At 53.2% G+C, this 19155-nt stretch overlaps 8 protein-coding genes across 8 annotated transcripts; 3 read left to right on the top strand and 5 right to left on the bottom strand.

The window, feature by feature from the left end:
* Positions 1-256: 256 nt before the first annotated feature.
* On the bottom strand, positions 257-505 carry PG994_014421 (radical SAM enzyme; the record flags this gene model as incomplete). The annotated part of the gene is made up of 1 exon (XM_066865830.1): positions 257-505. One exon carries the CDS (start codon positions 503-505, stop codon positions 257-259), a length of 249 nt encoding a protein of 82 aa, XP_066708959.1.
* Positions 506-1343: 838 nt separating this feature from the next.
* Positions 1344-2456, bottom strand: PG994_014420 (short-chain dehydrogenase; the record flags this gene model as incomplete). Its single annotated transcript, XM_066865829.1, has 5 exons — positions 1344-1370; positions 1439-1575; positions 1637-2094; positions 2169-2284; positions 2361-2456. 5 exons carry the CDS (start codon positions 2454-2456, stop codon positions 1344-1346), a joined length of 834 nt encoding a protein of 277 aa, XP_066708958.1.
* A 409-nt stretch (positions 2457-2865) lies between these two features.
* On the bottom strand, positions 2866-4663 carry PG994_014419 (cytochrome P450; the record flags this gene model as incomplete). The annotated part of the gene is made up of 4 exons (XM_066865828.1): positions 2866-3242; positions 3322-3442; positions 3540-4463; positions 4526-4663. 4 exons carry the CDS (start codon positions 4661-4663, stop codon positions 2866-2868), a joined length of 1560 nt encoding a protein of 519 aa, XP_066708957.1.
* Positions 4664-5376: 713 nt separating this feature from the next.
* Positions 5377-7428, top strand: PG994_014418 (uncharacterized protein; the record flags this gene model as incomplete). Its single annotated transcript, XM_066865827.1, has 6 exons — positions 5377-5578; positions 5646-5729; positions 5806-5919; positions 5989-6342; positions 6410-6620; positions 6720-7428. The coding sequence occupies 6 exons, from the start codon at positions 5377-5379 to the stop codon at positions 7426-7428; spliced, it is 1674 nt and encodes a 557-aa protein (XP_066708956.1).
* A 355-nt stretch (positions 7429-7783) lies between these two features.
* Positions 7784-9261, bottom strand: PG994_014417 (uncharacterized protein; the record flags this gene model as incomplete). Its single annotated transcript, XM_066865826.1, has 4 exons — positions 7784-8086; positions 8420-8690; positions 8822-8886; positions 9115-9261. 4 exons carry the CDS (start codon positions 9259-9261, stop codon positions 7784-7786), a joined length of 786 nt encoding a protein of 261 aa, XP_066708955.1.
* Positions 9262-9906: 645 nt separating this feature from the next.
* On the top strand, positions 9907-12035 carry PG994_014416 (proline-specific peptidase; the record flags this gene model as incomplete). Its single annotated transcript, XM_066865825.1, has 4 exons — positions 9907-10056; positions 10229-10441; positions 10519-10556; positions 11660-12035. 4 exons carry the CDS (start codon positions 9907-9909, stop codon positions 12033-12035), a joined length of 777 nt encoding a protein of 258 aa, XP_066708954.1.
* A 1071-nt stretch (positions 12036-13106) lies between these two features.
* On the bottom strand, positions 13107-14160 carry PG994_014415 (histone chaperone ASF1; the record flags this gene model as incomplete). Its single annotated transcript, XM_066865824.1, has 4 exons — positions 13107-13491; positions 13554-13862; positions 13939-13978; positions 14052-14160. The coding sequence occupies 4 exons, from the start codon at positions 14158-14160 to the stop codon at positions 13107-13109; spliced, it is 843 nt and encodes a 280-aa protein (XP_066708953.1).
* Positions 14161-15246: 1086 nt separating this feature from the next.
* PG994_014414 (mRNA 3'-end-processing protein RNA14) lies at positions 15247-18662 on the top strand (the record flags this gene model as incomplete). Its single annotated transcript, XM_066865823.1, is given in 6 exon segments — positions 15247-16011; positions 16060-16488; positions 16536-16697; positions 16715-17561; positions 17621-18328; positions 18394-18662. 6 exon segments carry the CDS (start codon positions 15247-15249, stop codon positions 18660-18662), a joined length of 3180 nt encoding a protein of 1059 aa, XP_066708952.1.
* Between the last annotated feature and the right edge of the window lie 493 nt (positions 18663-19155).

The following is a 19155-nucleotide window of genomic DNA, read 5'->3' as shown; positions in this document are numbered from 1 at the left end:
ACAGCACCCGCAAAGAGTTTTCCTTGAAACGTAATAGTTAGTACTACAATTCATGTGCCAAAGCTGGTCACCAGGCAAATATAGCCCCTTGACGATAGCAATCAATAATTTCTACGAAGCCTTGAAACACAACCCCTTGTCACATGTCATGTACCAATTTCGACCACTTTGAGAGACGCTTGGGAATCAAATTTCTGTTGTTTTCGTCGACAAGATTCGATGGCGGAGAAAAGGACCAGACCGACAGATGAACCGCTCACCAGTCCAACAAATTCTTGTTAGCAGTCCCGCATCCACTCTCACCCTCCACGTCTCCGTCCCCGAGAGCATCCTTGGTCCACTCAAATATGCCACCGCGCTCCCTGGACGCCTTCTGGCCCCAGTAAACTTCACTCAGCCCTTTCTGCACCCCAACGTCCAAGAGGGATGGCGACTGCTTCTCGACCCCGGCGCCCTTGTCCAAGAAGCACAGGTACTCGTCCAAGAGTAAGTAGCTCGACCCCATGACGGTGTTAGGCTCCGGGATGAAGCAATCAAGATGCCGGTGCTTGCGGCAAAAGGTCTCGAACTTCGCGCGTCCGAGATGAGCAGCTGCTTGGCGTTGCGTTTCCGCTTGTTGTTGTGGTGCGTCGGGGCGTCGCCCTCCTCGGCGTCGTTCTCGCCCTCGACGTACAGAACCTGGAACACCTTCCAGCGGAAGGGGCCCGGCCGCGCTTCATGTCGGCCTCGGGGGGCGACGTGGGAGGTCTTTTCGGTGTGGAAGCAGAAGGCGCACCCTTTGTTGCACTTGCGGGTGAAGAAGTAGTTGACGGAGAGGCGTTCGGTCGAGCTGTCTTCGTGAAGGTAGCGGTGGTGGATGAAGTAAGTTCCCGTGGCAATGGTGCTGAGGCATGTGGCCGCCACGGCCAAGTGCCAGTGCAGTGGGGGTAGATTGGATAGCATAATTGACCTTGTTGCACTGTTATGTTGTCTTCAGGAGACCTGGATAAGAGCGGACCAGTCGTGGCCCAAACTCAGGGACTACATGGTGTATTTGTACACGTTCATTAGTGAGGTTGATTTAGACTGTTGATAGATCTAACACGAGGTTAGAGTCATCCGATCTAGAGTAGAGGCGATATATGATATATCAAAAAATAGACTGTTGGTACATGGGTCGACTAAGCAAAGCGTCTGCTCATATCAGTTCTAATATCAGATATCCGGTATTATTTGACGGCCGCCGGCTAGTCGACATCGAAAAGGGGCAAACTCATTCTGGTATGAGTCCATACTTTACTCAGATAAAGTACATGAAGACATCATTCCTGGCCGTTAGCCAGCAGAACCCGTCCTCCATCAATTCATAAGGATACACCGTTGACGTAAGACTTTTCAGTGATGTTAGTCTAGCGACATGATCTGATGATCTGGTGGTTGTGGAGAGGGAGCGACTTACCCCAGCGCGACTGGCAAGATACAAGACTGCACCAGCGATATCCCCGTCATTTCTAGCTCTCTTGGCGGGGACCTTGTCAAACAGGGCACTGAACATCTTGCCTTCCTGTCCTACCGGGTTCATATTGCTCGGCACAACTAAAGAACGAGGTTTGTCAGCACAGTGCCCCCAAATACTTGAGAGGGAGTTCCAACTCACACCCCGGGTTGATACCCGCCACCCGAACATAGAACCTGCTGAACTTAGCCGCCAGCAGCTTCACCAAATGGTCCGTCGCCGCCTTGCTAGCCGCATAACTCGTCAGATCGACATTGGTCGCGTTGTGCATACTCGCGCATGAGCTCGTCACGACGACGGCCCCACGGCCTTCGCTCTGTCCCGTCTCGGCCGCGGCCGCGAGCAAGGGAAGCAGGGCGACCGACAGGAAGTAGTGCGCCGTCGTGTTGACGGCGAAGGTGTCGGCCCAGTCGCCCGGCTTCCCCGACCAGAGCGACGCTTGTAGTTCTGCCAGCGGGGCCTTGAGCACGTCGCACGCCACTGGCGGGTCGCGCCGGATCCCCGCGTTGGAGCAGAGCAGGTCTAGGCGGGTTTCGCGGGCGCTGAGTGTGGCGGCGGCTTGGGCTATGGAGTCCTTATCGGAGACGTCGCAGGGGATCCTGTATTTTCCCAACCGTTAAATTCTGGTTCCTCAAAACATGGGCAAAAGTATGTAATGGACTCGCTCGCTTACCCATGTGCTGTCCCGCCGTACGGCTGGCCAATCTCGTTGAGCTTGGCTATGGTCTCATCAATGGGGTCCGTCGGCAAACTGAGGACGTACACCTTGGCACCATTTTCCACAAGCCCCTTTGTAGGCCCTGCAGTGTTAGACAACTTTGTCAGGGGTGGGGTATACAAGGAAGGAGCTGATGAAAGTACTGACCTTGCAGATCATGAGGCCGAGACCGCTGCATCCGCCTGTCACAGCGCCTACATAGCCCTTGACACTAAAGAGCTGCTCAACTCGAAGCGAGGGCATCTTTGTACTGGATTGAGATGATTGGTCGGTAAAGCTCAGCTGACCGTCTTCTTTCAAGGGATAGGCAGGAATTATTATGGGAATGGACAGCAATACTAGGTAGGCAGTGTAATGCACATTGCTGGTTACCCCAAGGCCTTGACAGATCGGATACTTCAGCTAGTCTGGAGCAGGCAAGATCTTGGCTACCCCAACAACTCAAGGGTCTATCCCAGTTCCCACTTATCGGAGTCGGATCGTCCGATGGGGGACAAGATAACCGGCAACGTGATAACTAGGTAACAACGAATGATACAACCTTTACTCCTGAATGGTGGCATTCTCATGGCCCAGCAACGTCTCCAAAAACTGTCTTGTCCTAGCACACCCCACGATTACCCCTGACCCTTGGTTTCCCTTATGCCCCTACTCACTCCTTGTAGTGTAGACTAGTCCGCCCCTCCGCCAGCTCCAGACACTCCCGGGTAACCGCCGCATCGCGCGGCACGAGCCGGACCTTGAACTCGCGCGGGATGGCCACAAGCGCCGTCTTGAACTGGTTGTAGTCGACGTAGTCCGTGTTGGGCGGGCTCGCCTCGCTCGCGACGATCCGGTAGGAGGCCAGGATGCGCACCAGCGCCGCGTAGAGCAGCCGCGACGCGATGTGCTGGCCGGAGCAGGCGCGCGAGCCGGTGCCGAAGCTGAGGTGGCCGAGGCCGGCGGCCTCGGCTTCGGCGGGCGGGTCCAGGCTTTTCAGCCAGCGCTCGGGGTCGAAGCTGGACGCGGTGGGGCCGAAGTGGTCGGTGTCTATTACCGACGCAGGGTTAGCATGGAAGACGGAAGGTTTCTAACTATCAAATTACAGGTAAATACTTGCCATGGTTACCGGCCTGAGCGTTGATCAGGATCATTGTCTTGGGCGGGATGACGGCTCCGTTCCAGTGGACCTCTGTCACGGTATTCCGCGGCAGACTCATGGCACTGACGGTGTAGTACCGCCCAGCCTCCTTAACAATCGCATTGACATACGGAATCTTCTCATCGACAAAACAGCTGGTCCAGGCCCCGCGCACATCCGGGTAGTGCCGCTTGATGTCCGCGTACGCGCGGTCCTGCCAGACCTGCCCCTCGGGCGTCGACAGCGAGCCGAGGCAGGAGGTCAGCGTCCCGGATGGTCTCGAACCCCCCGGACACAAGCGAGAGGCAGATGGACGAGACCTCGACGCCCGTCAGCCGGGTCTCCTCGTCCTTCAGGATGGCGGCCGCGATGCAAGGCCTGTCGACGCCGCGCCGGATCATGTCGCGGACCTTGTCCAGGAGCAGGTTGAGGTAGGCGTCGCGGCGGTCCCGCAGCTCCTTGGAGCGCCGCGTCTTCTCGTTATTGGGCAGGTAGCGCAGGATCGGGACGTAGTCCTGCAGGTTCTCGGACGCGCTGCGGAGGAGCGAGATAGCGGAGCCGACGTGCAAGATCTCGCGCAGCAGGTCGTCGTAGACGGCGTCCATGCGGATGCCGTAGCACAGGGTCAAGGTGGTGTTGAGCGCATAGCGCTGGATGTAGGGCCGGACGTCGATTTCGACTTCCCCGGATTGGCTGTCCTTCTGCATGTCGCGCACGATGCAGTAGCTCTCCAGGTCGAACATGGGGTAGTAGTTCCGCAGGGCTGGCCTGCCCAAGGCCGTGCCCGCAGCCTTGCGTTTCTTCTTGCACGACTCGTCCCAGGGCGACGAGCCGATGGTGAAGCCCTGCGTGCTGCTAATGACACCGTGGAAGGTGTATAGCTTCGGGCGGTCTATGACGGCATTCTGGTTTCCCAGAAGCATCTTCTTGCAGTCCTCAAAGGAGTTGACCACGACGGCCCTGGTGTTGCCAAGCTTCACCTGGTAGGCCGAATGTCCGTACTGCCGCCACCATTTCTCGCATGTTGTGGCGTGGTCGTCGCCAAGTTTCAACAGATGACCAAATATCGGCACCGCGCCAGGGATCTCTGGTAACCCCTTTATGTGAGGGATGTCAGTGGCATAACAGGCCTGTTACACCCCCTGTCAGTATGGCGCACTTGCATGATGAAAAGGGGGGAGCAGGCGCTTACGTAATATAGCAGGACTGGTAAGACTATTGCAGCAATAGCTAGGATTATGGCCACAGCATCGGTTTGTGCCATCAGAGTGCCCAGTTGCTCCTTGCGATACGCCAGCGGCGTGCTCATGTCCACAAATTTGAAATCCATGGTAAGGACTCCTTACCTTTTCGTATGAAGGTCAAACTTTGGATCAGCTGTGTCGCAGACTTCAATCATGTAGGTGTTCTTCTAGTCGTCATTTTGTGTATTTCCGGCTAGGATATCTCCAAGAAGACTCCTGCACTGGTAGATAAGACATGATCGGGAGCTTGCGATGATAAGAGGACAAAGCCAAATGGTGTCAGACGAGCTGCTTACCCCGCACTGAGTCCTTAGCCGTCCCCTTTAATGGCGATTTGCCATAATTACAGCGAGACCGAAAGCCGGCAATCCTTATCAATGCGTATTTTACCAAAATATAGGGATAAGCTTGTCGTCGCTCGCTAATCCGACGGACTCTGGGACTCGTTATCTGCCAAGGAAGAACTGCCCGGTTTTGCGGGGACTTCAGGTTCATTCCACCTTACCTATCGGCAAGAATTCGGAGATAGTCGCGTAGAACCCCCGTAGGCCCCCGGATTGGTCAATGACGATACACCAATGTGTATCTGGAGAAGCGGTGATATATCGCTATGATCATCGCCCTATGTAGATATCGAGCGGAAACCGAAAAAGAGACGATTGCTTCTATTCATGATAGACTTCCCTTGCATTAATTTAGTTGGAATCTGATCAGTGTTGGCCGTTATTTTTCATCCCATATCATCACAAGCGTCGATTGAGAGCGCTCACGGCCGTCGTCATTCCTTAGGTTGCTAATCATGGCCGTTTCCGAGCCCCGCGAAAAGGGGCCGCCCGCCGATTCTGTCACCACCAAACACTCGGCCAATCTCAGTCCCGGCGATGGCTCCGACATCGCCGAGGTTGTGGCCGTGGACCTGACGGCCGGGTCCCAGGCGCTGCACCGGAAGCTGCGGGCCAAAGAGGTTCAACTCTTCGCCATCGGCGGAGCTATTGGAACTTGTACGGCCGTCAATCCCATCCGCCCTGAAAGAAAGCATCTTTTGCTGAAATTTAAACCATCCTATAGCTTTGTACGTACAGATGGGCTCCGCGCTTCCGAAGGGCGGTCCAGCGAGTCTACTCATTGCGTTCATGATATGGGGCGGACTCAGTAAGTTTACCTTTGTCGGTACATACTGGAAGAATGGCTGGTTGCTGAAATTACCTCAGTGTGGGCTGTTAACGAGTGCTTCGCCAGATGGTGAGCTACATGCCGATTCCCTCGCCGTTCATACGCTTTGCTGGCGAGTGGGTGGACGGTGCTCTTGGGTTTGCTATGGCTTGGAACTTCTTCCTGAACAGTACGTGGTGCTATATACATGCCTCATTCTTTTATGTATTGCCGGCTACTGATACTAACACTTATATAGTGGCTTTCTTGGTGCCCTTTGAGATGGTCGCGATGAACATCATGATCACCTTCTGGACAGACGAGGTCCCGGTCGAGGCCATCATTGTTGCCATGATCGTCCTCTACGCCATTCTCAACGTCATCTCCGTCCGGTATTTCGGCATCTCCGAGCTCTATCTCTCGATATTCAAGGTATTCTTGATGCTGGGCCTCTTCGCCTTCACTTTCGTCACCATGCTGGGTGGTAACCCCATACACGACCGATACGGATTCAGATACTGGAAAGACCCAGGAGCCTTCGTGGAACATCTCACCCCGGAGGCGTCGGCAAGTTCCTTGGGGTGCTTTCATGCGTCTACCAGGCTAGTTTCTCGTAAGTACATCGCGTTTACGCCGAAGCCGAACAAGGACTTATACTAACTACAGCTTCAACATTCTAGGGTTACCGGCCCCGAATACATCTCCATGGTCGCTGCAGACAAAAAATCCACGAAAGATCCTTCCCCCCGCATTTCGGTCCTTCGTCTGGCGTATCCTGGTCTTCTTTATGGGCTCCGCTCTTTGCATGGGCATCGTCATACCCTACAACGACGAGACACTGCTTGGCATCCTAAACGGGGATATCACTGGCTCAGGAACCGGCGCCGCGTCGTAAGTACCCACTCCCGCCCCCTTTCCCCGGGCAACTCACGCTACCTGCTTTTCTTTCCCGCTAGCATCTTCAAGCTAATTTCGGTGGCATGAGCACAGACCTTACGTCATCGCAATGGGCCGACTCGCGATCCAAGGCCTGCCGCACCTCGTCAACGCCCTAATCATGACCTCCATCTTCAGCGCCGGCAACGGCATCCTCTTCTCCGCGACGCGCACCCCTGCACGGCATGGCGCTCGAGGGCTACGCGCCCCGCTTCTTCGCCCGCTGCACGCGGGCGGCATCCCGGTCTTCGCGCTGCTGCTGGCGCTGTCCTTCAGCCTGCTCGCGTTCCTGCAGGTTTCCAGCTCGTCGGCCAAGGTGCTGACCTACCTCGTCGACCTCGTCACGTGCTGCCAGCTGCTCAACTACGGCTGCACGGCGTTGACGTACCGGCACTTCTACGCGGCCTTGCAGAAACAAGGGGTCAGCCGCGATGCGCTGCCGTACCGGGGGCGCTTTCAGCCGTATACGTCGTACTTGGCCATGGGGGGCACGCTGTTCATGATCTTGGCGGCCGGCTACGACCTGTTCCTGGACGGCGGCTGGGACGTCATGTGGTTCTTTCTGGACTACGGCATGATTGCGTTCTTCGTCGCCGCCTTCGCGTTTTGGAAGCTCGCTTTCCGCAGCACCTATGTCCGGCCGGGCACGACGGATCTCAGCATCGGGGGCCTGCGGGAGGAGATTGATAGTTATGAGGCTATGTATGTGCCGCGCCCACAGACCAAAATGGACAAAGTCTGGAATATTTGGGTAGCGAAGTGAGTCGGATGGTATAGTTGTTGAATCCGAGGCTTACTGTTGCAGGACCCTTGTGTTATAATGCAGACCGTGATATATACACTTGGCTTTAGGATACAAAAATGTTAGAACTCGCCTCATAACTCGAATTATAGACTTCCTGGTTACTTTCTAACAACGCCGAATGAATATATGAATTGACTGTGTGAGTTCGCAGACACTGTTGCCAGTGTTACAGATCAATCTTCGAGACCCCCCTTTCTCGTTCTCTTACCCTTCTTCCATATTCTCCGTTTTCTATTCCCTGATTCTTCTCTGGGACTTGGAAGTCTAACTCTCCGCAATACTCCAGTTTTGTCTCTCTGGATCTTCTAGGAAGCTAAGTCGAACCTGGAGGTAGTCGTGGCCCGGTACTGAATGACTCGATGCTCTCGATCCCATCGGCATTGCGCGCCACCAGGGAATTGGGCGCAACTTCAGAGCTGCTGTCGGGTAGGAAAGATGGCTTAAACATCCTTCTAATCTTGCCCAGTAGCTCCGACATCTTAGGCGAGACAGCTAGGACTCGAAGGGATGGCAGGTTTACGGCTATGATGGCCATTCCGCACTCCAGCCTGCCATAGAACACCATTTGAGTGAGGAGTTTTATCCAAATACACCGAGTCAAGTTAGCAACCCTGGTCTCGTGATCATAGTCTTTGTGCCGTAGCAATGAACTTACACTGATAGTCAGTATAGATGAAATAAGATATGCCTCCGAGGTGGATTTTGATATACAAGACCATCCGAGCTATTGACGCAGCAAGGCCACTATATTTCAGGTTAACATATAGATGAGCCCTCCGCCCATCTACCGAGTTTCACTTGAAAAGCTTACACCGAAGCCAAAAGGAAGATGCCCATAATGGAAACCTTTCTTTTCAGGATGTATGGAGACGCAAAATCTGTTCGTTGGGTTTTGTCAGCAAATGGCTAGATAACCTATGAAAGGTGTCCAGAGCGAGGCATGACTTACCTCAAGTATAGGGAGAGCCAGTATCCAGACATCTAGAAGAATGTCGGAAATAGCAAGCCCTAAGCTGGAAGGGAGCGCAATACTGCAGACGTGAGAGAAAGAACCCACCACGACCTTTGAGTAGTCCGTGCCGCATACAAAGCCTGCTAGAAACTCAAAGACCAGAAGCCATAGAACCAAGATGATGATAGTGATCCATGTCAGGGTACTGAATATGGTCAGTTTGCCGCTGTTGCAGAATATGCGGCGGGTAGAAGAAGAGCGCGCTGAGCTTTACAAAGCCAAGTGTGCACGTTTCCAGTACGCCAAGGACCATTTAAAGCTGTTTCGGGGTTAGTTACTTACATAAGAGTGTTGAAGTTCAACCGTCAAGTGACATGAGAATACAAGGCTCGAACTCACCACTCTTTTTGTTCTGTTCGTTCCAAAATTATGATTGGAGTAGCCCAGCCCCTTGTCATGGACCACTATAAATTCGATTTCTATCAGACGTGTTTGCGAGTGGTGTGGTGCTATACTTATGGGGACCATGCTGGATTGAGTAAAATAGTCGCTAGAAGATATCGAGTGACTCACCCATGAAAACACATATCGTTGCTCCAATGTAAGATAACTAAAGCAATTATGCAATAATTATCAGTAACGATAGCTTCAAGATAATAAGGTCTGACGATGAAATATGCTAATAAACTCACCAGTGCAACGACAGCTGTCCAGTCGTCGGCCATCAGTGGCACTTTTTGCTGCTTACGCGCCCAAAACCGGAGGCCAACTGCGACCATTGACAAAATCATCATCGAGCCACAAAGTGCCAACAGACCATCATTAGATGCATCCGACATGGTTGGATAAGAATATGATACTCGAGTCGCCAGGGCACAGCAGATTTCTCTGATACCGGGAAGCAGGAAGAGTAGGCCTCTACGAAACTGGACGACTTCAAGTTTAAATCCATCTGTATCGGGCAGTCATCATTCGGTGTTCTCAAGTTCCACCCCCTCACATGAGGCTCCTTGTCTCCGATATGCTGCTCATGCGGTTGTCTGTTCCAGAGGGTAAGGCTTCCTGAGCATCGCTGGCAGATTCTAAGAATACCATCCAATAAACTGTCCAAGACGTGCTTGTGAATAGTGCTGATCGTCCACTTCAGCGTGTCTCTTGGTTGCACAACTCCATCAAGCAGTGCCACCACAGAAGTTTTCACCGCCAAGATTGGTCATCGATGTGGCAATTCGAGGCATCCACACTCAAAATTATGGCCGTGCTTACAGACATTATCAGTACCATGCCAATCCTCGTACAAAAAGTCGACGGACCATTGCCGGAGGAAAGCTGGCATACATGTGCATACCATACTGGGGCACAACTTGCGATACTTAACGTAATTAACTATAGTGATATGATGGGATGCTGATTCTGCAGAGGCAAAGCAAGAATCATAATGGGTTGGGCACATAACGTTGGAAAGTTGAGGGGTTAAGACGAAAATGGATGAACATCCTGTAAACACTTCTGCTTCGGTGATGCCAGTGGTCTTATTGCCAGCTTGGTTCCCTGTATCCCCAAATGCACACTTCACGGGGCTGTACAGTTCTTGGTGCAACACGGTGGCGGGCGCAGACGGCGTAGAAGCACTGGTAATTGGTTCCCTTCCAGGCAAACACCCCTATTTCCTTGAGTCATGGCTGAGTCATGGCCCGAAATCCTGATCTCCGAAGGCAATGGCCCCTTTCAACATCCCATCAATCGATGAGCCCTACTTCACCTATCACAGTATTTTCGGCGGTTTTTCTTGCAGCAAGACCCTAGTCGCTTGTTGTCCATGGCGGTCCCGGCGCCGGCAAGGAGTATCTCCTCGCGCTCGCAGAGCTCTGGTCGCAGTATGGCCTCCCAGTCGTCTTCTACGACCAGATAGGCTGTTCTGCTTTCACGCATCTCCGCCAGACGACCTGCGACCAGGCTTTCTGGCACGGGCAGGCTACGAGTGCTTCCAAATGGTGGCCCGGTTGGCGAACCCGAAAGGTTTGACGAAGTGGAAGTGATTAAGTACTGACCGCGTTATAATTCATATATTTTTGCGCCTCGCTACAATCTTATAGTTCGACACCTGGGAAGAGGCACTTCAAGAAGATACAATGTACGTCCTCATAGACACCGCGTCCCACTTCAACATCCGGTGTCTGCATAGGCCCATGGACATGACACCGACGCCGAAGCTGCGCCGTGACATTTTGTTTCGAGGAAGCGCTATCTCTTGAACAACGTGGTGGAACTGACTTCGGTGGGCAGGCTAGTTGTAGGCAACTGATTCTCTACCGTTGATCATCACACAGAATGCGGGTGCCTCTGAATATGTCACTCTAACCTATCATGTTATCATACCTCTTTGAGGCGCGAGCATGGGCTTCCTCGATGGTGTTAGGGTCTCTGAAGCGATAAGACCATCCTCACGTAAAGTAGTCGGTCTCGACGGAAGATTCATCAGGCATGAGCCTCGTGCATCACAAACTGAAATGCTGCCTGCCGGCTATGCTCGCAACGCAATGTGCCTGGAACAAGCAGAGCGTTGCCTGTATGCCAGAAATTGAAATGATAAGTTCTTCTACGAAATTGAAGAAGCGTGAAAATGACGTCTTTATCAGGGGTCGGTTGCCCTACAAGGTTGAGCAAAGTTCAAGTTTGACACGACGCCGACTGGAAGCTAGGTTAGCTCGGACCGTTGTATCTGCTCAATTCATAGCACTGTTGGCGGAGCTCGGTGCCACTAAAGTTCTCCAAGCGCAACTTCAATCATGAGTGCAAAATGTCAAGGGGTTGCACATTAAGTATCGGGGCAATGAGCATCAAACGTGGAAATATGTTCTCCAATTGAGTCGAACACTGCCTAACAGATTGGAGAAAGTCTGCCCCCAATTTTCCAGGAGAAATCGAGCGCATGGCGCGTGTTCAAGTAGCAAATGCTACACCCTCGTGGCCCGGAGTTCAACAATTGTGCTCAACTTTGGCGTTGTCTCCACAGACTTCGTGTCAAAAAAGGGGCCACCTAAACCTATCGACTCCCGCCTACTGCTGTTAGGTGTGCGTGTCAAAAGGTTCGTTTGTTTTCCCCACCGTCGTAGACTTCTTGCGACCTTGCCGTCGTGCCTCTCCTACTGCTGCTGCTGCTGATGCTGATGCTGCTATTGTTATTGTCGAGAGGTAGTCGCCACGCCAGCGACGACATCACACCACTACCCCCAGGAACGTTGGACGTGGCGGTGGTGTTGGAGTTATCGGAAGCGGAAGCCGAAGAAGCAGCCGAAGCCTCCGACTTTTTCCGCTCACGGTACCGCCACAGCTTCTCCCCCCTCCTGTACGCGGCCACGAGTGCGCCGTTGGTCGCGACGTAGCCGAGCTCGCCCTCGAGGTCCGCGATCTCGGTGCCGTCGCAGAGGCGCACGGGCGCGAACGGGCTGGCCTGCACCGCGGCTGTCATGGCCTCCTCGACGCACCAGCGGCACACGCTGTGGCCGCTGTGCCCGCAGGGCAGGGCCAGCAGGTCGCCCGTCCGCTTCTGGCAGGAGGTGCAGCGGAAGCCGGCGGCGAGGGCGGGGGTTGGGCTTGGGCTATATGGTAGGACATATTGTGGACCGAGTTCAAGAACTATACGTGTCGTTTTCGGCTTATTTCTTCTTAGTCCTTGCTAGTACTTCGATAGGTTCGCGACACTTTGCTGTTGTTGTTGTTTTCGTTCGGGTGTTTCAAAGGGGAACCCAGCGGTTTATCAAACTGGTGCAGTTGGTGGGAATGGGGCAGCTGAAGCTGAAGCAATGACGGGTGTTGATGCTTACAACGATCACCGAAGTATGCTACGATCCCATAACCCGCAGTGATCGCGATGCAAAACTACTGATACTGACCCCTGTTCCTCTCCGATATTCAAATTCCTTCGGGGGCATACACTCCACGTTAAGGTGACAAACATTGATGCGAATGTCTATCGGCGTGTATCGCCTCTTCGCCAAGCCTTGGAGGTGGCAGCGCAGGAATTCATTGCTTGTAGTACACAGAGTACTCGTAGACTGGATAAGAAAAATTGGCATTTACTTCATCTGGTACGGGCGACGAGGGAATAGCTGGCCCATGGCATAATCGTGACCATCGCCGGAGAAGCTGGTGGGTGGCAGTTCTTAGTTACTTCATTTTCGCTCATGCAGAAGCATTGTGTGCAACAGAAATCCATGCTCATAGACAAATTGGGAGGGAATCATTGTAGTTTTATTCAAAAGGAGACCGAATCTAAGTGCTACCACACAGGTCTCCTGGCCTCTGAATTAAGTAAACCGCCATCATGTAACATGCCATGCAACTCGTAACCTCGTATCGCAGTAGCTCTGCTTTTTGTTCCTACCAATACTAGAATTGGAATAGTCGTGCCCAGGTGTTGGTGTTCACCATGCCTCGTTGTGAACCCTCTGCCGGCGTTTACCGCACCGCTCATCTTCCGGGGCGCTTCCTCAACACTCGATCTGATTTCAAGTTTGTACTGTTGGTGGCCGATTTACCTGTAGCAATTAATTACAGGCAAGGCAGGCTCATCGAGTACCCGTCGCTAGTGGGCGGCAACCGAGTTACCTGTAGGAACTACAGGTAAGGCAGGCTTACCTGTAGCAACTACAGGCAAGTCAGGGTCATTGGGTACCCGTCTCTAGTGGGCCATGACTTCCGGGGCCTTGCCGCCAGCAGGCTTGTCATCGACTTCCATGGCATCGTCACCGCCGGCTTCGCCTTCGGCGACTTCTTCTTCGCCCTCCTCTTCGAGATCATCTTCGCTCTCGTTCTCCAGGTCAACGCTTCCGTCCTCAGACATTTCGTCTTCTTCTGCGGGCTCACCGCCTTCAACGCCGCCCATTTCAGCATCGCCTCCAGCAGCGGCCGCGACTGCCTCGCCATTGGCCTCGCCTGTAGCGGTAGCATCCTCTTCTTCGGCCTCTTCGGCAAGCTCTTCGGCACCGTACTCCTCGTCATCAGGCTGTACATCGGCCTCGGGCTGCTCAGGGGGGAACTCGGCCGGCGCAGAAGCTTCAGAATCCCTACAAGCTGTTAGTGGGCGTTGAATTTGGGGGAGGGAGTCAGGTTTTCGGGAATAACTTACCACTTAATGGCAAACCGAGTCACACGGGGCTTATCGGCCAACACATTTCTTCGGATCTTTTCGATGATAGGCTTGGCCGGAGGATCGGCGTTCAGCTCCTCTGTCTCGTACTCGTTGTTCACGTAGTAGCCGACTCGAATAAATTCGCGACCGTCGTATGAACACGTCAGAAGGACGACAGTAACACCCAGAACATCGGCGTCGGGAATTCGCTTGGTGTCTGGTGCTTCTGCCTCGAAGACAAACTTATTGACTCCGACGGGGATCGGGCCTACTAGGAGGGAGTCGAGCTCCTGGTCATACTGGTCCCTTGATTGGGGAAAAGAATGGTAAGCCATTGGCAAAAGCGGTGTGAAGACACAAATATAGGCAGTAAGGGACTTACGAGGTCGCTGAGCCGACGTAAGTCAACTTCCACTCGAGGTCTGTATGGCAGCACAAGTTAGTATATAATTGACCACACGGGCAAGTATGTATGGGAATGATTGGTGGTCGTACCCTTCTCGAGCTGCTCAAGACACTCGAAGGTGATCTCGAAGACGTACTTGTCGCCAAACTTGGCCGGGTTGTTGAGGATGTTGACCCCCAGAAGCGATACGACAGACATCTTGGCGGGTTGTGAAGAGTGAAGCGTGGGAGATGTTGGGTATAATTGGTGGGATAGAAGTGATGGTTTGTTTATGAAGCGTAAAAAGAGATGGAGAGGGGGAAACCCAACGAAGTAGAACTTGAATAACGAGGGTTCTTCCAGTTCATGAAACGATATTGGACAGAGAAGGAGTGAAGGTAAGTAGGCTGGTCCACTCTGCAGCTTTGGTTGGTGGAGGGATGGGCAGCGAATGGATTTGTTTTTGCGACGTGGGAAAGAGATATGGGACTCGCCAGCTTCCCAGTTCCCAGCCAATTTCCAGTGGGGTCGCCTAAATTGAAATTGAACGCGACTTTCTCACGCGTCTGACGTTAAGTGCTTGCAGAAGACATGTATCTCGATTCTCGCCGTGTGTGCCATTACCAGCCAGTCAAGCCTCGAGCGCTAGCAGTAAACAAGCGTGCTTACGGGGGCCCACTACGTTAAACAGGCAAGGTCGCAAGGGTCTGCTAGCGTGGTCAAGTCAAGGTTCCCGTCTGTTCTGTTCGCATGTAGCTGCTCAATCGGAGAAACACTCCCCCCATCCCCGATCGGTGCATTTACTAAAGGTACCTGAAGACCATAAAGTCTGTGCGTCTGAGCAGCTTTCCACCAGCACTGAGCTTTCCGTGGCTGGCATGTACCTTAATCCTTGTTCAATCCCAGCACGCCAGTCTGAAAACGCTTTAATCCGCGCCTTGCCTCTTCGAGAATTCGCAGCAAAGTCAAGGCTGGGGTTGCTTCTTCACTTTCGCATCGTGACAGTCGCCGAAGTCGTCATTCTTCTTCTCTCGGCGCCCTATCCGTCCTCCCTTTGCTTGTAATTATACCACTGCCATCAGACATTTTGATCTTCTAGGACCGGGCCTTGTGACAGCGGAACTTCTACTACTTGCATTTGCGCAAGTCCATTCCCACAACGAGCTTTGTCTAGCGCGCTCTGCTTTCCGACCAACTCTTGACAAAAAGTCCACGATCGCCGAGATACTTGCTGTACGCACAGCAGACCCTCATAGCGCATCCGATTTCGCAACGACATCTTGTCCTCCGATCTTGTCGCCAAAAATGGCATCTGAGAACCCCAAGGATGGGTTTGCCCAACACGGCGAGGAGACTGACAATACATGGGGAACTGGTGATGGAGTTGGGACTTCAGAAGATCAACAACATACTGAGCATGATAGCCATGAACAAGCACAAGAACCTGATTCTGTTGATCCAACATCCAATGCTTCTGGTGACCCTACTTCGGATGCCGATGAAGATGGCGGAGAGTACGACCCTGAATCTATCAGCATTACCACTACTGTCCCAGTCTTGCCTCCCGCCTCGCACACTCCGGTTGCCGCTGCAAAGCGCGATGATGTTACGGCATCTCCTCGTCCGTCTAAGAAACCCAAAAAGGCGGGTGGATTCATAGTTGGGTCCTCGGATGATGAAGACGATTCCGCAACCCCTCCGCCTGCAGTTTCTACTGCCGCAGCGGACGGCCTCAAGCCTGCTTCTTCTGAATCGCAGTCCCGTACTTTCACACATTCTCCCCTGCAACAGTTGACCACTCCAGCAGAGACCTTCAACGACCCTGCTGCGCCTGGTCCGACAGCTCAAGTGAGCAATGGACTGGGCATTGTAACATCTACCCCAAACATTAACGAGGCCAAATCGCGTCTCCCGACTGATATCATCGGTATCTTGGAGGATCGCATCAAGGACGATCCCCGTGGCGATATGGATGCTTGGTTGGCTTTGATCGAAGAACACCGCAGACGTAACGTGATTCAAGACATCAGAGCTATGTACGAGCGCTTCTTGAAAGTGTTCCCCCAATCGGTTAGTTTCCCATCCCATCGAACAAATTGCAGAGACTGACCACCACAGGCGGAGATATGGGTGCAATACCTTCAACAGGAACTCAGTCTGGATAATTTCGCCGAGGCCGAGCAGATCTTCCAGCGTACCCTTATGACGATACCTAGTGTACAGCTCTGGACGGCATATCTGAGATGTATCCGCCGACGAAACGACTTGCACGATGGCACCGGCCAGGCGCGCCAGATTGTGAACCAATCGTACGAATTCGTACTGGATAACATTGGTCATGACCGGGACTCGGGCAAGATGTGGCACGACTACATCCAGTTCATCAAGAGTGGGCCAGGCCAGATCGATGGAAAAGGCTGGCAAGACATGCAAAAGATGGACGTGTTGCGCAAGGCATATCAACGAGCTATATGTATTCCTATGTCGAACTTGAACATTCTCTGGAAAGAGTATGATCAGTTCGAGCTTGGAATCAACAAAGTAGCGGTAGGTCGCATATCCACACACAGCATACGTTGGCAGCACACTAATAGTGTTCAGGGTCGAAAATTCCTACAGGAGAAATCGCCTTCGTATATGTCGGCACGGAGCGCCAACACCCATCTCGAAAACTTCACCCGCGGCTTGCAGAGGACTACAATCCCCCGACTCCCCCTGCGACGGGCTTTGAGGGCGATCAGGGATATCTTGAGCAGGTCGACTTGTGGAAGAGGTGGATCGCTTGGAGAAGGACGACCCGCTTGCGTTAAAGACGGACGAGCCGGAGACTTACAAGTCTCGTGTTATTCATGTCTACAAGCAGGCACTGATGGCTTTGCGGTTCTGGCCTGAGTTGTGGGTTGATGCCGCAGAGTGGTGCTTCGACAATGGTGTCCTTGGAAAAGACGGGTCGGATCTCGGGCTTCAGTTCCTAGTTGACGGAATCACAGCCAATCCTGAAAGTGCGCTTCTTGCTTTGAAGCATGCGGATCGCATCGAGTCCACGCATCCCTCTGGAGAGGGTGAAGCCGGGAAGTTGGCCCTCAGCCGGGCTGTCCGCGCACCTTATGACACGGTGCTGGGTGCTCTTTATGAGATGGTGAAGAAGCTGAAGGACCGTGAGGCGACAGCTATTGGTTATATCGAGAACGATCCTTCCCTAGCCGAATCCGACGAGCCCCAGATGGAGACTGATGACGGCGAGGTGGCTGAGAAACCGGCCAAGACCAGCATAAGGGAGGAACGCATCAAGGCTGTGCGAGAAGGATTCGCTGTCCAGATCCAAATGCTTTCGCAACAAATCTCCTATCTCTGGATAGCTCTCACGCGTGCGTTCCGCCGTATCCAGGGTCAGGGCAAAGGCACTCCGACTTCTGGCGTTCGAGCCATTTTCACCGAGGCACGGGCCAAAGGTCGGCTCACTAGCGATGTCTACGTTGCAGTCGCGCATATCGAATGGGACATCTACCAAGACCCTGTCGCTACCAAGATCTTCGAGCGCGGCGCTAAGTTGTTTCCTGAAGATGAACACTTTATGGTTGCTTATCTCAAACACTTGCATTCGCGGCATGATACCACCAGTAAGTTCATATTGCCGGTCCTCCCCTGTTCCTATTCTCGGTACTAATCATTTTTCCAGATGCCCGAGTCGTGTTCTCCCAATCTGTCAAGCGCTTCAAGGAGAAGCCCGAGCTTACTCACAAGCTGAAGCCTCTATACGCTTATTTCCACAGCTATGAAGCAAAGTTTGGCGAGCTCGCCCAGATCAAGGATTTGGAGAAACAGATGGCCGAGTCTTTTCCTGAAGACCCTAGCCTGGCCCACTTTGCAGCCCGCTTCTCCTCGGACCGCTTCAACCCCATCAGTGCCCGGGTGATAATCTCTCCCAGTGCCCAGATGAGGCCCAAGAACAACATCATGCCGTCCATCGAGCAAATCAATACCTCGGCGCGTGTGAGCCCTCACCCGTCAGTCATGGCGGACAGAAGCCCGAGGCAACAATTCTTGCCTGTAGTCAACTCGCCAAAGCGTCCTTACCAGCCCGACGAAGATGACTATCCTCCCAGGAAGGTCCAGCGTGGCGCTTCTCCGCTCAAAGGCGCGGCTGGGCGTCGAATGGACCAACAAAGGCGAGCGCAGGGTCAAGGTGTCACATACAGCAGTACGCCTGCACCCATTTCTCGGGACATCACTTTCCTCCTGAGCCTCATCCCTCCCCCACATCAGTACGGCGCACAGCGCTTCCGATCCGACGCCTTGGTGCGTGTCATCAGGGATACGACCGTGCCGGACTACAATGAATGGAGGGCTTCGCAAAATCAGGGTCTGCGGAGTGATCAAGCCTCACGTACGCATCACCGATAAGTTACAAGAAGAAATGCCCATTTTCAATTGCTAACTGTCAACGTTCAGGGCCTGCTGGTCGTCCCGCAAGCCCCTACTCGAGGGGCCTTACTCGACTTCCCCCCCAGCCGACCGCACAATACACTCAAAGACCTCCATCCAGTGACGATTACGAGCCTTCACCCTCTGACTGGACACAAGCCCCTCAGGCAGCTAATTCCGGCCAGCAGGGCTTTACACCATCGCAGCTTGCTAATCCTTACATGGTCCCAGGGGCGTCAGCTCCTCTTCCCGGTTACCCAGCCCAGCCGAACCAATACTATGGCGCTCAATATTAGGAATACCCATACCTGGACTACTTTTGGTAGACAGGGCGGAAGGGCCGCTTTTCTCTGTGGGTATGGGGAAAGCACGATGTGTTCTCGTAGGAATAGTGCACAGCCGAAGGAGCACTGTTCGCGCATATAGATGCATTGACCCATCCGGGACAAGGTGCTTGCTTTACTGGGAAGCACGCTTGATACACGAGCAGGGGGCTCTATTGACGCAACTCACGCGATGCTATTCACGTGACATCCTTCTATCCTTACGAAGCGGTACACAGATAGCCACTTAGGAAGTACCAATACTACTAAATGACGTAGTCATCATCAACTTGTCCCTCTCTTGCCCTGATGATGTTGTGAAAGTTGCTGCTGCCAATGACCTCCGGCTTCACGTGAGATATGTTTGTCATGTATCAAGGCTCTGATGAGCATTTGGAAAAAATTGACATGACATCTTCGTCCATCAATACATGGCGAATACTACATGGAGGTCGCTGGTTCGAAA

The sequence above is a fragment of the Apiospora phragmitis genome (assembly GCF_038363925.1).
Source record: "Apiospora phragmitis strain CBS 135458 chromosome Unknown utg000013l:1.0-2965645.0:1.0-2969333.0, whole genome shotgun sequence".
Taxonomy (NCBI): Eukaryota; Fungi; Ascomycota; class Sordariomycetes; order Amphisphaeriales; family Apiosporaceae; genus Apiospora; species Apiospora phragmitis.
This window is presented reverse-complemented; position numbering and strand designations above follow the sequence as displayed.